Raw genomic sequence first — 20,808 nt, 5'->3', positions numbered from 1 at the left:
TGTAATGTGTGGCTTTTAACTACTTAATTTGTAATTCGTAGCTAATAATCCACAAGAGACCTAAGAATACAGTTTTTGTCTTTATTGGTTTTTTTTCATCATTTTATTCTCTGCTATTTTCTTCAGAGTAATTTCAAAGGGTCTGGGTGCATACATATTCTTATTCCTCTCCTTTTTCTTCTTTTTTTGATTCTTTGTAATTGCTGCTATTTTTATGAATATTGACTTGCCCATTCTTTGTGGAAGAGAAATATAGTCTTGTCCTTCCAGGAGGAATGAACAATTGCAATGGTGACATTTAGGGTACATAATGCAGAGAGTGTATTTTGGTTGTGATTTTGTTTTTGATGGGATCAATTTTAAAGGAAAAATATGAGAAGAAGGGAGAGATAATTGCACTGGCACTGACCCCTGAACTTCTCTGTGTTTGCATGGATGCAGTTTATGTTAATATACCAGTGTACTGTCCATGGAACCAAAGCAGGGCTTCAGGTGTCCTCTGCCATCCTCTGCCTTGTTGCATTGAGTCAGACTTTCCCACTAAACCTGAAACTCTGCCTTTGCCTGACTGGTCAGGGAGGTCTAAGTAGGGCTCCTCCTATCTGCCTTCTCCTCTACCCCACGGGCTAGGGTTGTAGATTTAGCACTATGCTAGTTCTTTTATACACACACAGGGAATTCAAACTCAGATTCTCCTGCTTGCAAGGCAAGCACATTTACCCATTGAGCCATCTGCCCAAACCTCTTAGTTATTTCGATAAAAAGAAATTTGAGTATCTAAATATCTGTTCCTGATCTTTAAACCTGACAAACTTAGTATTTGAATACCATTTTTTTCTTACACTATAGTTTCTTCTTCTACAAGAACTTTGTCCTTTTTGATTGTTTTAGCAAGTGTTTCTAAGGGTAAAAAAAGATAAAGCCAAAAAAGAGAAAAATAGTTTGAAAATATTCAGGCATCTGATTTATCAAAATACATTACACCTAATCTAGGCAGTAATGTGTGTTCTAGACAATCAAATTGAATCTTGTAATACAAGTATAGATGTTTCCTGTATTTGGTGATTAGAATTCATTTGGATTGAACAGATAAGAACACATACTATTTACTATTCTCCTCATTGCTATGGAAATGAAACTACACAAGAGTTAGGAAACCTTTGGAATAGTTCCTGTTGCTAGGAAACCACTTTTTTGGTCCCTGCACATTCCTCTCATCTCTGGTTCTAGCTGTGCCAGGCTGAGACAATATTGCAGCTTGATGTCAGAGGGGGAAAATAACAAGACTGTGATACCAAATCATCTAAAATAAAGCCCTCACTAAATAGAAAAGGGGGTGTTTAAAATTTACACCTAAAATGGATGATCTTGTTGTGTCCCTGTGCAAGCATCCTGGGGCTGGTCGATGACATTAGTATCAGGGCCAAGATCCTCTTCTCTCTCCCGAGCTCTGGCATTAAGGCAGACTGCACCGGATGAGGCCTCAAATATTCATCCAAACCTGTGAAGCAATTCTGAAAAAAAAAAAAATTAAAATAAACATGAATTGTGTTCTCTCCCTCTCCCTCTCCCTTCCTCTCTCCGTCCCTGCATCCCTCCCTCTTTTCCTTCCTCCCTCCCTGCATCATATCACAATTCCAGTTAGAGCACTTGATGGTCTTGATGACAGCTACTTACTCCAACTTGTACCTGAAAAGCCGTGACTGTATTTTATAGAGTTAGTAAGTGTCCAAATGTGGGGAGGATCAGGGTTTGATTGGAACATTTTGCCTGGAAGACAGATAAATAGCACATGGATTAAGAGACAGTCAACTCATTTACTAACACCGTCATACTTTTCAGACTGAATTTGAAATTCCAAAAGAAAATCACCTAAAGATTCTATTGTTTTGCTCTGTTTCTAGTAAAATAAAATATGTGCCTTGAAGCAGGAGAATGACAAAGGACGACAAACTAAGCCTCGGTTGGACATGGCCCAGCAGAGGACGGCATGGTGTCGGTCTTTACATTTCCCCAGAAGCCAAAAGTCTCACCTCACTCCACATTCTGTTAGACAAGGAGTGTAGATCTTACTGCTTCTAAATTAGGCTTCCCCAGATTCTCATTGTTCCACTTACATAGTCAACACCTGCATCCTTCTGAATCTTCAGACATATGTCCATATAGAAGCCTAAGAAGTTAACAGACATGTGAGATCTGATGGAGGAGACAGCTTCAGACACAGGGAGCTTTAAACATAACTTGTTATACTGGCGTGCCTACCAGGGAGCACCCAACTGTGATTTATGGCTGCTCTAAATTCTTCCAGTCACGTTTTCCCTCCAGATGCCCCCTACTCTGGGGAGGAGCATCATGATGCTGTCTACAGTGAGCAGAGACTGGATACTGGCAGGGTGACAAGCGGCTCCCACTTCCCTCTCCTCTCATACACCCAAGAGCTCACCGTCTAGCTCTGTGATTTTGGTGTGGTGCATGCGTCTCGGCAAAAGGAGTAAAATGAAAACATATCTGGTTATTCCTTTTTCTCCAAATGTCTTTTTGTTTTGGTTCATTCCTTGGCTTAAAGTAGTCCAGAGTTTGTTCAGTAAATTTGAAAGGCTTGAAATAGAATGACGTTCAGGAATGAGGACTTTTGAAGCAAGAAACATGGCTCCGTCTTCAGCTATTGTCACTTATGGCGATAATGTCAGGCGCGGTCCTTGCAGGCTCTAAGCGTGAGCTTGCTATTCTGTGCAGCTTCTGTGCACGCCTGTCTGTCTCAAAGGCTATGGCACCAGGCTGGAATGAAATGTCTCCTGTGAAGGTGCGAGGCGTGGTGTCTAGCCAGAATTCTTTCCTCTCACATTTGCACATGAAAGGAGCACAGCTACATTTTCAGGCCCCTTGTTTGAAAGACGGTCTAACGAAGTTTCAGTGTCCTCCAAAGAGGGCTATAAAAAAACGGATTTGAAGGTCAAAAGCACGGACGTTTGAGATAGCAAGTGGTAGATTGTCGGGGGCCCCGTGTGGGTCCAGCACAGATTCCCTAACTGGACTGGAACAGAGTCGCGAGGAATAAACTGACGCAGCTTACATGGTCATCATGGAAAGACAAGATCTCTCCAAGATCTCCCGTTTATTCTCCAAACACCTTATATATCATCACATAAATTGAGCAGGAAAACACATTAGGCTGTATCCTAGGTAACCAGGTGAATGGGCTTTTAGTCATATCTGCATCTACCTGTCTGCTAGCAGTCACATAGGCTATGAATTAGCATTTCTATAAGACATCCTTCAAATTACAAAGGGAGGAAGCACCAAACCTCTTAACCCTTAAATCATCAGCTTCAGCCAACATCTCTTCTCAGGTAATCTACATTATAACAAAAGAAACTAGGAGCAGCACATCCTGGCTATTGTTAAACAGAGACAGCTTGTCTGCAGAGTTATGTGATCAGCTCAGACAGGGCTAATGGCTCTTGTGCCATACAGAAATATGGGCCTACAGTAGATCCCTCAGCATTGGGGGATCCCAATGAAGATCCATCAGTTCTTGAATCTGAGAGTGCACCCTGAACTCTTCATGGTATAGCAAAGGACAAACCTTCCTGTCTTTTTTTTTCTTTCACTAGGAGAAAAGTCAAGCAATATTTTTTAAATGTCAAGTCGTTCATGCTCCTTATGTCAATTGCCGTAATATTTATGAAACTGAGACTTATTCATTCATTTAATGATTAAATATAAAATACATTATGGTGAAAAAAACTCTGTGCCATTTGTTCAAGTCTGAAACAATAGATGTGATTGTAGACTCAAGACTTAAGAAGACACGGAGCATGTAAGAAAGCCCTTTCCCCAGAAATCATAACAAATGAATACAAGGGAAAAAATGTGTGTCTTCCTGATTTAAAATGATCTTGTGATTTCACAAACATTCACAAAGAGTAGCTTGAGGTAAGACTTTCTCATATTTTAAAGGAGAAGACTTGTGGTCTGAGCAGTTCAGCAGCTAAATCCAGAACCCATTTCAGACTGTGAAACTCTTCTCTGTGAGGCTTCGCGGATTTGTAACACTTCCAAGGGTTCTGGGTGCACCTATCCTGCAAACCTCGAAATCTGGCATGGACTTTGCACAGTGATTCTCTGCCAGCTGCCTCAGGGGTGAGGACCAATTGAGAAGTTCCTGGCGTGCTGCTGTTGCTGCAGCTGTGAGAAAACCAAAATGTCTCTCCCCATGAGGGAGAGACAGGAGTTAGACATTGCCCTGCAAGCTACTTTGAACTCAGATATCATCCAAAAAACGTGTGCATTGAGAAAAACTGATTGTGTCTCTAGACATTTTTAAAAGCCTCCTAGCTGCTTCAAAACTTAGTTGAGACATCACTGATATCAACTGCTGTTTTCTTAAAGACATCGCCTTCTGTTCTTACCTTTATCTCACTCCAGACCATCAGGGATCCTTAAAGCACTCTAAATATTTTAAAGGCATTGACATATCTGTCCCTTGCTACTCCCTCTTACTTTTAGCTCCATCTGATCATCATTTAGAATGACAGACCTATTTCAGAATGGTTCAAAGAGAAGACATTTTATAATCTAGATATGAAGTGTGGCATAATTAATGTTAAATATTTCATTGTTTCCCCCCCCCAGATTCATTTAAAAATTGAGTTTACCAGGCTTCAGAAAGTTTTTGAGATGTTAATTCCACAGAAACTCAGATTTTGTAGGAATGATATCTAATAATAAACTAATAATAATAGTTTTAAATAGAAATGTTAACTAAAGTAAGGAATTAGTTCTCCATAAATGGTAAATAAAGCACAGTTGTCGCTCATCATTGTAAATGTAACCTTGGCCTAGGAGATTCAGGGGAACTTTAATCGTACTATGGCATGAAATAATTGTCGCTTTTTGTTTATTATTTTTATGTTTGTCTACAACTTGAGTTTTAGCCAATTCCAGCTTTTCTTTGGTATAATTCACATTAATTACCCAGGGACGAAACTCTTTGTGTACCTGCAAGAAAATTCAGTTACCACAATGCTTGCACGTGCCTCGATCTTTTCTTAGACACTCTCTTCCCGTCAGCCCCTCTGGGGTAAGATGATTCGCCCTGTGCATCTTGTCTCATCACTTCCTCCCATGCTGTTGAGCAAATATTTAATGCCAATTCATTGCGATAGCCTCAGTATATTTTCAGATTTAAAGAAAAAAAATCAAATAAAGCATTTGGAATCAAATGAAATTTCCCTGGAAATCCTTATGCATGAGAGTTGTGCACTAAAGCTGTCTTAAAATCTAATTCTTAAATTATGACACTTGAAAGGACCTTAAAATGGCCTTAAACATAGTGGAAGATTTGTGTGCTTTTCCGTCTTCTCTCTATATTGATAAAATTAAGCTGATGCCATTCTCCAATGTAAATGTGCCCTTTGTAATAGCCCACTGTTACACCTGGAAGTTTTGCAGTCAAAAGTATTGATTTTGTGTGTGTGTGTGTGTAAGTATATGTTTTGAAAAAGATATTTCTTTTTTTATCTCTTTCAATCAACAAGACAATGACTTGGAAGATACATTTACAGAATTTGCTTTTTCATGTTTTTAAATGTCAGCTGTAAAATACTTGACAACGTTTTGGCCATAGCTTTGAAATAAAAAATACCTTTAGCAAGGGTCAGAGAAATTAATGCTTAATATTGCAACTGTCAGTGCAAGCACACAATTCTCATCCTTTTGAAGGAGGGAAATTAGTTATTCTAGAGCTAAATATATGAGTGACCAGGGCCCAGGAACACATATTTAGGTCAGTCAAAATTCCATGTCCCAACATGGTGACACTGTGATGTAGTTGTTATTGTAACAGAACAAAGATAGGCATCTATCAAACCACCTCTCAACTACATCAATAGAAACAAGTAGACAGTGAAAGCAGGACAGGGAGCTCTGGATACAGTTTGCATGGCAACTTTCATTCCTACCACAGTGTTTCATATTTTATATAGGCTGGTATTTTGAAGTCGATTTGAAAGGAATCTTCATGTGACAAACTCCCAAAAGACAATGTTCCTAACATATTCTTTATTTTTCTTTATTAAATGTACCTTAACAGTTGCTTTGGGGTATAAACAGAATTTATCAAGAACCTGTTCTTCTGGCAGTGGTTTATAGGACTTTAAAAGGAAAACACATGTTGTGTGTTCCCATCTTCAGACTTAAGAATCACAGAAAAATAACGGCACCCAGGCAAACACTAAAGTCATTACCAATTTTCTATCTTTAATGTATTATTTTATAACCTACAATGATATCTTGATCTAAAAAGGCATCTCTGGAAAACACTGATGATGAAATAGGTTTTTGCTCTGTCCTGGGTATGTCTGCCTCAGTGTGAGAGGCTCAGTGATTCAGTCCTGTTTTATGGAATCTTCGGAAAAAGAATTGGAGTAGATCTTGGTGCAGCCAGACTCTTAATTGATGTGTTGGACCAAAGAAATGTTATTAGGAAACTGATTGTTCTTTTGGAGGAATCTGAGATTGGCATTATTAGCACTGTAGAATGGAAGTCGTCAGATGACACCTGCTCTCAGTTGGACTTCACAGAAATTGGCTACCCCACCAGGCAGAGAAGCCTAGGTCGAGAGGAGATGTGTGTGCAGGTCTCTACAGGACTGACAAAGCAGACTTGTGACAGTGACTATTAACAAATTAGTGGAGTCAGGTTTTGATCCACTGTGTTCTGTTTGCTTCCTGACCAACGTCCACATCTCACATCAAAACTGAGACAGGATGTTATATTGCTGTGCTTTTCTAAAGAGAAGATCCACATGTGATTACCCTGTAGTACACAATAGTGACTCAACATAGGGAAAACACAAGAGCAGCTATGCTTTTAATAACAGAAAAACAGACTATAGTAGATGAGAAGGAGAATATCAAACACATGGAGTTAGACAAACAAAGGATTAGAAAATGAATGACCTGGCCGTTGATTTGTGATAAGTCGCCATCTGTGAACAACCTGGGAGGAGCCCAAGGGACCACAGGAAATGGGATGTGCATCCTGTTGCTGAGGTGTCATGATCAGAAAGGAGCAGTTGCTTTTGTTCCACAACCAGTGGTGTTCCCCTTTCAGCTCTTTGTCTCCGCTGAGATTTTTTTGTAATAAAACAATTAATGTAGCATCCTTGGGAACCTCTTGTGAGATGTTTACGCTGCTGCATTTGGGACCTGGTGGGATGTCAAGGGAGTCTGACTGAGCTCAAGAGATTTGATCTTTCCCAAGTCAATCAACCAGAAGTCAAGAGATTGTTTTATATTGTTCTGTTGTTTTCTTTTTTATGTGTCTGGGGACATAGACATGAAGGGAGAGAAGGAATAGTCTTCACAAGGTTTCTTATGTGAGTCAGAAAAGAAAAAATCATAAATCAATTCTAGCCAAAAGATCATTGTGTGATTTTATTTTTCATAGTGTTCAAATCCGTTATGTACCTTACACAATAACAATATCTCCCCCCACACACACACAAACACACAACAGTATGCACATGGTTTATAACAACAGGAGAAAAACCCACCCTACAATAGGAATGAAAAGGATTAACTCAGAAATAGCTATCATGCTCTTTCATGAGTTCCAACACTTAACTTGGTAGACGATGAAAGTGTCCAATACACTGGCCAGTGACCCTAGGCAAGTACCCCTATATTTGTATCAAGAAGTAAGCAATGTCATGCATGGTAGTGCTGCTTGTAATCACAGCCACAGCACTAGGAAGACAGATGCAAGTAGATCTCTGTGAACTTCTCTCTAGACTCCCAGCCTGATCTACATAACTAGTTCCAGGCCAGCCAGGAAACAAGATGAATCTTATACTGTACAAATAAAGATAGCATTTCCTCATAACTGATGGGCAATATGGACAGTATCTAGTTATTATTGAGGAAAAAAATAAAATCAATGTGTATTTCCTATCCACAGGTACAAGATGCATTTAGATGCCGGTTGAGAAACTGTCAGGATCCGATCAACGCTGATTCTTCAAGTTCTTTTCCTAATGGACACGCTCAAATCATGGTGAGCATCTATTTTCCTTCTGGATGATAATTAAGTCATGGTTTCTTAGGGAAAAATATATGTATGTATATATAACAAATTCCTTATTAATAAAATAGTATAAAATCACAATTTGGTTTTAATTCATTAAGACTAATACCTTGTGAGCTGGAGAGATGAGTTAATGGTTAAAGTATTTTCTACCTTTGCAGAGGTCTGGAGTTCAGTTTCCAATACCCACATCTACAGCTCATAAGTACCTATAACTCCTGCTCCAAGGGATTGGATTCCCTCTTCTGACCTCCATTTATTCCTACAAGTATGGAGACACACACACCCACCTACACTCCTACACACCACACACACACACACACACACATAAATACATAAATCAGAAAATAAATATTTAAAATAAATACTTTATACTTTGACATTTAGTAAATGTTCTTTCTGGATTGCCTTTGAATCAAGGATCTGCTGTTGACTCTCTTGGGGGTTAGAATGGTGTCCTATGAAACAGTGAAGTATATTTTCAACTTGTCTAGAATCCAATTCAAGATAATGATTTTTACAAATGAGCACTATGGACTTTTACCTTTGTTTCCTCTGACTGTGTGTTATGGGCTTTTTTTTTCCTTCTCTCTATCAATTTTCTAGAATTTAATAAAATACATTTTGATCATACGCCCCTCTCCTAAGTCATACTTAGTTGAAGATTATAGAATTATTAGAGGAGCTGCAACTCTGAGCAGTTAAATATGCATCTTTAAAGGTGACCACAGATAATGGTGGTTCACCTATACAGCCCAAAGAAAGCACCAAGAGACTAAGACACAGAGAAAAGGCACCCCTCCAGTGACGGGTTCATCCTGTACATGAGCCCAGTGTTCTGTTGGAGTGAAGGCTGCTATAGACATAAACATTTTGGCAAACTTTAGAAATGAGATAAAATTGCTGTCACCAAAACAGAAATGGAAGTTGGGAGTGGTGCATGCCTGGAATGCCTGCACTGAGAGGGAGGCTGAGGTACTAGGAGCCCCAGGTCAAGGGCACTCTGACTTGAATAACATGATTATATCTCAAAACAAGACATTCAAGCAACCAACAACATCAACAGAACTGAGACTGAATCGGAATGAGCTGTCTGCCGCATAACTGTTTTCTTATTAACATTTTTGGAGTATGGAACATAAAAAATATGGCTAAGCAATATGTTAGCAGCTAAAAGATGAGGAACAAAATCAGTTCCTTACAAAAACCAGATAGCCATAAAAATCTGTTTAAGATATTGACGCTGGGCTGGCCAGATGGTCCAGTAGGTAAAGGCATTTGTTGTGCAAACCTTATGACCTGAATTTGATGCCCAGGACCCACTTCAACTTAGGAGAAAACCACAGCCACAAAGTTTTCCTCTGACCCCCACATGTGTGCTTCAGCATGTGAGCATGTTTATACACACATAGCAATAATAACGATAATGATGATGATAATAAGAGGAGTAGCAGCAGTAATAAAATTTTAAAACTAATATTAAAAAGGAAGGGAATCTAGTTGAAAAATTTGCTTACAACAGGCTAATTTGACGTTACCTTAAAAAATAAGCTGATTTGTTTAAAATGTGAATTTGGGAGAAGGTGGTACCAATATCCTGAAGATTCTAGGCCAGAGGAATAGATGTTTAGCCCTCATTTTTAATCTCTGCAGTTGAGAGCCGTTGGTTACAGCAGAGGAAATACAATTCTATAGCAGTATAAGCATTATCATGATTGTATTAAAGAATATTGTATCACAGGCTGATGGGAAACCTCCTTTAGCCAATGGCCTTTGAGAGGCTGCAGGTAACACACTAAAACTAGAAGCATAAAATAGAACAACCAAAGTCAGTTATTTAAAGGTATTTCTAATTGTGTACCTTCTGCTTGCTTTATTAAAGTTAGGCTATTGCCTTAAAATTCTGGTCCTGTTTTTTTTGTTGTTGTTGTTGTTGTTTTGTTTATGGAACTACTGAAGAATGAACCAAGGCTTTGTGTGGCCTGTGCAGGCTCAGCCACTAAGTTATAGCCTCAACTTTTTTTTTTTTAAGATCTCATGTATCTTAGGCTAGCCTCACCGTGTAGCCAAGGATGATCTTGAACTTAGGAATCTCCTTCCTTCACCATCTCAAGTGATAGATTACAGAGGTGTGCCACCACTCACAGTTTATTAATATTCGGGGTTTGAAGCCAGGGCCTCCTCAGCCATGCCAGGCAAATCTTCTACCAACTGAGCTACGTCCCTATTTCCATCCCTTTAAACTTCTAGACCAAGCATGGTCTCACAGACCTTGACCTCATTCTCTGACTCAGATAGGCCTTGAACATGTAATCTTCCTACTTCATCTTCCTAAGTAGCTAGAATTACTGCTGGAACCATTTCCAGCTAAAATTCTGTCATATTATATGGGGTATTACGTTACCATATCAAAACTATGCCATTTTCCATGGGTTTTGCACACTGTTTCGTCTCTAGGAAATTCTGATTATTCCTTGAGAATCTACTTTTGCACAAAACAATACACTAATGCTGGCTAGCTATAAATCTATAACATTCAGAGAATTTTAATGTTAAAAACATTTGACGTCTTCATTAAATGATGATTCGGTGCCTTATTTTTTGTTACAGACAGACTTTGAAAAGGATGTAGACATTGCTTGTCGATCAGGTAAGAAGAATTTAATCTTTTAAATGTAATCTATAGGGGTATGAAATCATTTTGTGGGTTTTGATTTTTTAAAAATAGCTATGCTTTGTGCATCATACTTGGGTGGGTGAATAGTGGCATCTTCCAGTGGGAATCACTGTGCCATCAGGGATCTATAGAGAGAGGGGAGCGGAAGAGAAGTGGGAAGTGAGGAATAGACTATTGAGAGCACCATAGCAGCAGAAACTACTAGATATGTCATAAACCTCCAGGCTCGTGAACAAGAGCACTTGTAAGGCAACTCGCTGTAGCTGCCTTGTTCATCATATAGAGAATATCAACCACTAAGCTGGTAAACTACTAGAGTGTGTGTGTGTGTTGTGTCTGTGTGTTGTGTGTGTGTATTTGTGTTTGTGTGTGTGTGTACTGGTAGCTGTCCTCTAGCCATTGGCTAATTTTTCACTAGAGAAGAGGGCTTTTAAATTTTTTTAAAAAAAATATTTATTTTCTATTTTGAATGTTTTTTAGTAACTTGGAAATTGTCTTCCAAAGTGCATCAAAATATACCATATTTTTCCTTGGATTTGCTGTTCTCTGTGCTATCTTTTCTCATATTGAAAGTGGATATATACCTGAGTACCCAAATATTTGAAATCAATTATCATTTAATTCATTCTGAGTGCTTTTTGCTTTCAGATTTAACAGTCAAGTGTCATCATTCATTTCTAATAGCATCTTCCAAGGCCTGGTGCTGAAAATAGCCCCCAATTTGTCAATAAATTTAAATTATAGTGTGCACATATATGCATATCCTTGCAGCTCTCATCAAGTTGGCTATTTACTTGTATTAATGTGGTCTGCATTCACATCTATCTAAAAGCCCTACCGTGTTTTATAAATGCTGTCAAGGATTCTCCTAAGATTATGTAAAAACCTATGTTTCTGGTATGTTTTTGTAGAAAAGAAAGCAGCCTTTGCATTTATTCCTATACACTGTCATCTTAACTTCCTTCAGGAGGGCAGTTATTTCAGATGGTGTAGACAGTGAACATTTGATAGACTACCTTCTAAGTCTCCCTCCAAACTGTCTACAAAAGAGTTAAATGTCATGACAGCTATTACAGAACCTGCTCTGTTGGGAAAGACACCCACTTCCTACCTTCCAGACTCCCTTATGGGTTGTTTTCAGATTCAACTTAGAGCCATTAAAATCTGTGCAAATGTCAGATCATATTTCTTGCCATAATCACAGTCACATGAAAAACTAATCTGTATTCTTGGATTCAGTCAAAACGCTCTGAGCTACCAGCTATTATTTGGGACTGTGAGGGGAGTAGGAATTGTCCTTTCCTATAGAAAAAAAATCTTATCCATCTTTTATGATCTCTAAAATTCACAAGCCACGGCACAAGTTTTCCCACGTGTAGAATACAATTTGGCTGTGTCAGAGCTTGAACTTATTTCAATGATTAGTTATCTATTTTCCTAATCATTCACCCTCAATTTAGATTCCTTGCCTCTCTTTGTCTACTCAGCGTTTTTGACAGAGGGAAGAATGAGAACAGACACTTTTGTCTTTTCCTTACCAGCTACTCATATCAAACCACTGCTTGACAAAGTGTGGTACCCAAACAAGTAGTGCATTGCCCAATGCTTGCTAGAAATTCAGTTTTAAAGACCTACCTAGACCTTCTAGACTAGAAACTGTGGGCTTGGGTCACACTAGCCAGGGTCTTAGAAGACATGCAAGTTACTCAGATGCATTGCGAGTGCTGAAAACTTTCATTACAAACCCTCTTCCCAGAGCTGCTGCTTCCAACCCTTCAACATGCACAGTGTTGTCTGTTGATAGATTATTCCTTTCTCCCAGTTTGCACTGCAGTCTGGGTTAAGCCTTTTCAATGCAGAATAGTACCACTGTGTTATTATGAAACAAGTTGCAATTTGTTTATTCTCTGTTTTCAGTTTTTGGCTAATACCCTCTTAAGTTGAACTCATCCTCATCTTCCCTCAGAATTTTTCTAGAGATTTCTGCATATGTTGACTGCACTAGTTTTTAAAGTCTCAGTTCTGGGCTCCTAGTCGTCTGTTTTAAACTTTTACAAATGTTCCTATAGATTTTGGAGTATACATCTGCTTATACTAATTCTTCAGATTGCTTTCTGTGTGGTTTGGTTTTCATTTTCACAACTTGATTAATTAATCTCAACGGTCCTGCTTCAACATTGTTGTCATATGTAGGAGGTATATATTCAAGGTTATTTTACATTTTAAGCAAATCAAAGAAGCAGACTCATCTCTCACATACTGTGGACGCTACCTCATGAAAATAATTACATTTCTCAAATACTTAATATATAAAGAGCACATTGTAGAAATCTAAATGTATCTTGAATCCAGATTGTGAAATCAATATCCATTACCAAGGCTTCCTTCATAGTTTACAATCTGTTAATAAAGTTGTGAAACCACCTATACATCCCTAATATAGAGCAATGATTTTCATAATGTGTCTTTAAATTTTAGTGCTTTTGATTTTGAATTAATTTTTGTGTAAAGTTAGAAGCTAAAACTATTCTTCTGTGAATTTGGAAATGCTTTAAATGTTTTAATTTTGACTCTTATTCATTAGTCAACATACTTCACGCCTTAATGTTTCATTCATAACTGTTTCCAGAATTTGCAGTGCTTTACTGCTTTCTTATTCTCTTAAGAGGTTTAGGTTTTACTTTTTTCTTGTTTTTGCTTTTAAAAGTATAGGTAACCAAGGCTACCATAGCCTCCCAAATGCTGATAGTATATACTACCATCATGCTAGATTTAGAAATAACATCATAAAGCTTAATATTTTCTTATTAAAAGTAATATAAATATAAAAATGTAAAATATAAAAAATCTCCAACCATATTGCGTATTCATGAAAAAATACATATGAATATTTAGCATTATTTCATGTATAGGAAACAGACACAACAGTACAAGGACAGATACAGCATCTCTAAAGAGAACAGGTACTGAGTGGTTCATGCTTTGGAATACTAAAAAGGCTTCATTTCCTCATTCCCTCAGAGTAGCAAAGGATATTCATAATCTGGTTTTCAACTTCTATGCTAATTTATAATTATGATTCTGTTAAAAACTTGGACAAGAATAGGCAAAATTCTGAAAGTTTTTACGCTCTCAGAAACAAATGTTCTCTAGTTAGCTATACATGATGAAATTTTCTACTATAGTTGCTATGCTTTGTGGTAATTCTACACCAGTTTCATTTTGAGACAGTCTTACTATGCAGCTCTGGCTGTCCTGAATTCACTATGTAGACCAGGCTGGCCTGGAATTCACAGAGATGTGTCTGTTTCTGCCTCCAAAGTGCTAGAATTAAAAGAGTGTACCACCACACTCAGCCCTCAAGAACCTGTCTTAATGATCAAAGCTTCTAGAAAACTTTAGAAGAAAGGCCTACATGAGTGTAACTAAAACCTACATTTTTATGGAAATGTTTTGAAGTGGACTGATGGGGAAATCTTCTCTGGCAATATTTCCTTTGCCTGAAAATTAATGCCGTGTTTTTTTTTTTCAAGGCAAGACATTTGTACTTTTTGAAAGCCAGTTAATCAGTTTTCAGATATGCTTTATCTATAGTCTGCTCACGCTCTATGGCAGCATCAGAGATTCAATAACAATCAATAATCAATATCAGATAAATAACAGAATCAATAAAAATTCAGTAACCTGGATTATGAAGAAACAAGTACAAATGATTTGTTAAAAGATTATTTTTCTTTTGTTTTATTAAGAGAGTGTTTAGTAGGAATATAAATAATAGCATATAACAATAAAAAGAAATACTCTCTTTTTATCTTTTTATTAACTGCTATGGTTGAATTTGCAGTGCTCCATAAGGATATTGGTCCATGCCGAGCAGCAACAATAACAGGAACACTCTCCAGGATCTCTCTAAACGACGACGAGGAAGAAAAGGGAACGAACCCCGAAGGGCTGAGCTATTCAACATTGCCTGGGAACGTCATTTCCAAAGTCATCATCCAGCAGCCCACAGGCCTGCACATGCCCATGAGTATGAATGAGCTGAGCAGCCAGTGTCTGAAGAAAGAGAACAATGAATTGCGGAGAACTGTGTACTTATGCACGGACGACAATTTAAGAGGGGCTGATATGGACATAGTCCACCCTCAAGAGAGAATGATGGAAAGTGACTATATCGTGATGCCTCGAAGTTCTGTAAATACTCAGCCAACAATGAAAGAGGAAAGCAAGATGAATATTGGCATGGAAACCTTGCCGCATGAAAGGCTATTGCACTACAAAGTGAATCCTGAATTCAGTATGAATCCCCCTGTCATGGACCAGTTCAATATGAACTTAGATCAGCATCTTGCACCCCAGGAACATATGCAGAGTTTACCCTTTGAGCCTCGCACGGCTGTGAAGAATTTCATGGCCTCTGAGTTGGATGATAACGCAGGACTGTCAAGAAGCGAAACTGGATCTACAATATCCATGAGTTCTCTAGAGGTGAGTCGTGAGTCATAGAGATTAACCTATTCCTTGGTATTTGAAAGGCATACAGGCCAACAACAATGTTGGTGTTAGGAAGATCCATGCTAGTTTTGGTGGGGTTTCTGATATGCGCATATTAAGATCCTTGACTTAAAGGTTTCCTAGTGGTACATTCAAATCTCCTGGTTCAAGATGTTATTAAAAAGTAGAGTCCATTGTGTTTAAAATTATACTAATCAGTCCTAATTCTCTCACCATGAGACTTAAGTGGAACCTAAAGAAAATACAACAGACCGTCCTGAGATTTCACTGATATAATGGGCATTTTCAGATATAAAATAATAACTGGGTGCTCTGGCCAATTCAAAGCTAATCTAAATCCTTTCTTATAAGGCAATCTGTTAATATGAATTTGAAACATTTCTGTGAGTGGTGCCATTACATTGATTATAAACATTATTATATCAGATCAATATTATTCAGAATGAATGTTTTGTTTTTATTCCTATAGAATGTTGACCATTTTAAGTGTTAGCCTTTAACTGTTGAGTATTCCAAGCATATATTCTTATGTGTGTTTGTTTGTTTTGTTTTTCAAGAATGGGCTTCTCTGTAGCTTTGGAGCCTGTCCTGGAACTAGCTCTTGTAGACCAGGCTGGCCTTGAACTCACAGAGATCGGCCTGCCTCTGTCTCCCGAGTGCTAGGATTAAACATGCCCTTGCGCCACCACCACCCAGCTCAAAGTATATATTCTCAGCGTACTAAAATTCAGGACTAAGAGTCAAACAAGGACCTTTGCCCTACAGAAGGCCATCAGGAATAAAAATGTGTACTACCCTCATCTTCTTTCCTTCCCAATGAAGTAGAGGGTTACTAACAATTATCGTCATTCATACTGTTTTAGAATTAGGCAAGCAGGCTTCACAGAATCAGATATCTGATTTTCTAATAACATATCCTATTACCCTGCTACTAATTTGTATGTGTTCTGCATCTTGAAGTCTTGGTATAAACCACTGCTAAGATAGTCTATATAAAAAACCAACATGTATTCTTATTTATTATACATGTATATATAATATCCAATTGTTTTAATGTATATTATTGCATAAGTCATTATTTAGAGAAAAATCACTGTAATTGGTTGCATGGCCTTTCAATCAGAATTATTCTGATAATGTATGTTCTAAGATGCAGAGGTCTCCAAAGGTTAGTAGCTCTTCTAGATTCCCCAAAGCCATGCTCAGTCTAAATTAACATAGACCATGAAATGTAGATAGCTCTAGTTTTCTCAAGGAGAAAACTCTAGACCCAAACTAGACTATAAAGAAAGTCTTAAGTTCTGGATTAACCTCAATTAGAAAACGGTTTCAGCATAAATCCATGTTTTGGATTGTTCTCACATCAAAGATGTAGATGGGTACACAAAGCCAATCCTATTCTAGAGTACCTGTCATGTCCCTGGATGAAAGCATCCATTTTTTTTAAACTAGTAGACTTGCTACTGTTACCCCAATCATACCCTTATATCACAGATAGAATTTGTCTACTATAATAATGCCCACATAAGCATAAGCTACAAAATGTTCATGCAAAACTGCAAACTGTTCAAAGGGGTTTGAATAAGAGTATATCTAAGGATATAGCATGAAAACTAATCAGGACAATGTGGGAATTTTTTTTCTGTACAATGACTATTTTTAAAGTCATTAAAGAAATTTGAATGGAATTACATTATAGGTGTTGTGAAATGTTTTACATTTCACATCTAAAACCCAACTGAGATTGATGTTATACAGGTTTGGTGTACTTGAGCAACTGAGTGTATTTTCCGAGTATTATAACTTTTTTCAAATTTCTGTACTCTTATTTCTAAGCATAAATATTGGATATATACACATATATATGACAAAATATCTATATTTCAATGACTTAATGATCACAAAGATTGTATTTTGCACAGGAAGGAAATTAAGTTCCTCGTTTATTCTTTATAAGAGTTAATAGTAACCACTTAGGTGACCTTTTAGGGAACAATTTAAAGAAAATATATACATGACAAAGTGAATACTAAAAATTGCCATTTTAGTAGAATTTCTCATTAGCAAATCCTCAAATCATCTTAGAACAGAATTAATTAATCCTCACAACACTTAAATAAGTTGTTCTAATCTCGAAAGCAAAAGCATCTGCTCAAGGAGACAGAGCAAGCATCTAAGAAATAAAGCTATCAAGTCTTTGGTCCCTCCAAATGAAACAAGAGGTTAAATATGTGGGAACATGCAACCTGGGAGGCTGGTGCAGCAACGACAAGCTGTTGCATGATCTATTCATAGACATAATGTAAAGTCGTGACATTAACTCAGGAGTTTGCCTCCAAAAGAGGTGACAAGAGAATAAGAAGGGCAAATGCTGCTAATGGATAGCACAGAATTCAGTAGTCATGAGAAAACAGCACGCAAGAAAATACACAAGATGAGGGAGGAAAAAGAAGAAAGCCAAAGGGACCCAAGTGGGTGGAAGCATTTATTCAAGTAAGCAAGAAGCAACAAAGAGAGGAGGAGGCTCCAACTGTGGCTGCCCCTTCAGAAAAGGCTCCCGCTTCCCAGGGAGTTTGTTCTCCTAACCCCCAATTATTCGGTGTAAATGTTTAAGACATTCATGGAGTTCCTTGGCACAAAAGTGTATCCAGATTTTCTCCATGCCCATTATTACATGGTGCCTTTGTTTCTGTTACATGGTGTTGCCCTAACTGTGGTCACTCCCAGGATGATCCATTAAACAATTCTGAAAATTCTTAGAATTTGAGTTTATAAAAGTATGTAAAACTTTCAATATTAAGTTTTCATAAGTGATATAGCCCAAATGATCATAACTACCTCACTTAAAGGCAAAGATAAAATTGTCTTCAGCACTGGAAATATTCACCTTCGGGTAACTACATACATATGTTGAGTACATGATGTATACATGCATAAGGAAGGACTATTTTTTAAAGATAAACAATGACAAGGGTGGATCATGAGCCTAAGTACTAGTTTAAATTTTAGAATGTAGTTCTTTTGATTGATTGTCTAAAATTTATATGTGCATTATTATTTATAAAAAGACAAGTCAGTTCCGGAAATGATAGGACTTCTACACCCATGAATGCACAGCAGCTGTGATAGCCCACGCAAGACGTACACAAGATCAACGCAGTCAACGTGTTACCATGGGGGGCCTCATTAGCCATGAACCCTAGCTGAGGCGCTAGCAAAGGTCGATGACATCTAGGGGAACTCAGGGAGTCAGTTTTCTTTAAGGCTATGCCCCCTCATGAGTTGACCCTGCTCCAGTGGATGGCCCCACATTTGTGAGTATATGAGTAGCCCAAATTGGCCTCAGTGGGGTATTAAAAGAAAGAAAAGATGAAGCTGGGTGGGACTGAAGAGAGAGGATCTAGGAGGTGTTAAGGAGAGAAGTGGAGCATGAATAAGATACAAGTACATTTTAGAGACTTCTCAAAGAGTAAAAGTTTACATTTTTGTTTGTTTTTATTTTTTGATTTTTATTGAGCTCTACATTTTTCTCTGCTTCCCTGCCTGCCTCTCCCTTCCCCTTCAACCCTCTCCCATGTTCCTCATGCTCCCAATTTACTCAGGAGATCTTGTCTTTTTCTACTTCCCATGTAGATTAATTAGATCTATGTATGTCTCTCTTAGGGTCCTCATTGTTGTCTAGGTTCTCTGGGATTGTGATTTGTGGGCTGGTTTTCTTTGCTTTATGTTTAAAAACTAATTAGGAATGAGTAATGAGTGAGTACATGTGATAATTGTCTGTCTGGGTTACCTCACTCAAAATAATGTTTTCTAGCTCCATCCATTTTCCTGCAAAATTCAAGATGTTGTTATCTTTTTCTGCTGTGTACTACTCCATTGTGTAAATGTACCATATTTTCCTTACCCATTTTCAGTCGAGGGACATAAATGTCCTGAAGGTTGTTTCCAGGTTCTGGATATGACAAATAATGCTGCTATGAACATAGTTGAGCATATGTCTTTGTGACACGATTGAGCATCCTTTGGATATATACCCAAAAGTGGTATTACTGGGTATATATCTTGAAGGTCGTTTTCTGATTTTCTGAGAAATCGCCACACTGACATCCAAAGGGGCTGTACCAGGTTGCATTCCCTTCAGCAATGCAGGAGTGTTCCCTTTACCCCATAGTCTCTCCTGCATAGGTTGTCATCAGTGTTTTTGATCTTGGCCATTCTTACAGGAATAAGATGGAATCTCAGAGTTGTTTTGATTTGCATTTCTCTGATGACTAAGGATGTTGAACATTTCCTTAAGTGTCTTTCAGCCATTTTAGATTCCTCTGTCGAGAGTTCTCTGTTTAGGTTTGTACTCCATTTTTTATTGGATTATTTGTTTTTTAGAAGATCAATTTTCTTGAGTTCTTTGTATATTTTGGAATCAGACCTCTGTCTGATGTGGGGTTAGTGAAGATCTTTTCCCATTCTGTAGGCTGTCATTTTGTCTTGTTGATTGTGTTTTTTGCTGTACAGAAGCTTTTCAGTTTCAGGAGGTCCCATTTATTAATTGTTTCTCTCAGTGTCTATGCTGCTGGGGTTATACTTAGGAAGTGGTCTCCTGTGCCAATGCATTCAAGTGTACTTCCCACTTTCTCTTCTATGAGGTTCAGTGTGGCTGGCTTCATGTTGAGGTCTTTGATCCATTTGGACTTGAGTTTTGTGCATCGTGAGAGATATGGATCTATTTTCATTCCTCTACATGTTGATATCCAGTAATCAAATGGAAAAAAAACAAAGCATATTATAAAAAGATTACATTTTTTAAAGGAAGGTCAGCACAATTTCTGGATTGTAGTGCTTCCTATTGGTTTATTTTTCTGAAATTTTATATACACATTATTGCCAGTTAATGTTGACCAGCCTTTGCTCTGAGTCTGAAACACAGACAATTTATTGAACAGCTTGTGATTGTACATGCCCCACATCTGTTTGGTCATGACCCATTCTTTCCCCTTTTCCCTGATTGCTCAGGATTAACATGGGATCGTGTGTTGGTGATTTCTTGCTGGCCAGCATGAATCCCTGGCCAGAACCTGAGCTTGAGGGGGATGTGAAAACGGAAAAGAGCTCTACTCTGTTCCTGCTTTTGACATTAGTTGGTGCCACAGCTTCCAAATACTTTCTGTTTTTGCCAGGTGTCCGAGTCCTGGGATAGAGTCCCACTGTCATCTTACTTTGCCCATCCATCTTAGAGGTCTGTTGGCTTCTTCTGCTAATCCATCGGTCACGTCAGGTCACCTTACGGTTCCCTTTGTGGCTTCTCAGCTTCCCTAGCACTTGAGTTCTTAAGGAATGTGACCTAACATTTCACTCTCTTGTCACCTTACCTTAGTACCACTTATTTGCAAGACATTTACATAACAGGAAAAGTTAATGTGGTACAGTAAAGCATTATGTTGTTACCTACAGGAAGTTTTGCTACTCCAGCCTCTTTGACTGCTTCTATTCCTAAGAATATCTATCTGGATAAGATCTCAGATAAGTCTCA

The 20,808-nt window shown here is 38.0% G+C and overlaps 1 protein-coding gene across 5 annotated transcripts in view; it reads left to right on the top strand.

The window, feature by feature from the left end:
* The window catches only part of Adgrb3 (adhesion G protein-coupled receptor B3), a 721,645-nt gene that overhangs the window by 675,995 nt on the left and 24,842 nt on the right, over positions 1 to 20,808 (top strand). For all 5 annotated transcript variants that reach the window (XM_057752036.1, XM_057752035.1, XM_057752037.1 and 2 more), the window contains 3 exons: positions 7,964 to 8,059; positions 10,700 to 10,739; positions 14,611 to 15,254. In XM_057752036.1, the coding sequence (XP_057608019.1) occupies positions 7,964 to 8,059; positions 10,700 to 10,739; positions 14,611 to 15,254 (780 nt within the window). The remainder of the gene's footprint in view (positions 1 to 7,963; positions 8,060 to 10,699; positions 10,740 to 14,610; positions 15,255 to 20,808) is intronic.

This window comes from Chionomys nivalis, chromosome 19, assembly GCF_950005125.1.
Source record: "Chionomys nivalis chromosome 19, mChiNiv1.1, whole genome shotgun sequence".
NCBI classification, from domain to species: Eukaryota; Metazoa; Chordata; class Mammalia; order Rodentia; family Cricetidae; genus Chionomys; species Chionomys nivalis.
This window is presented reverse-complemented; position numbering and strand designations above follow the sequence as displayed.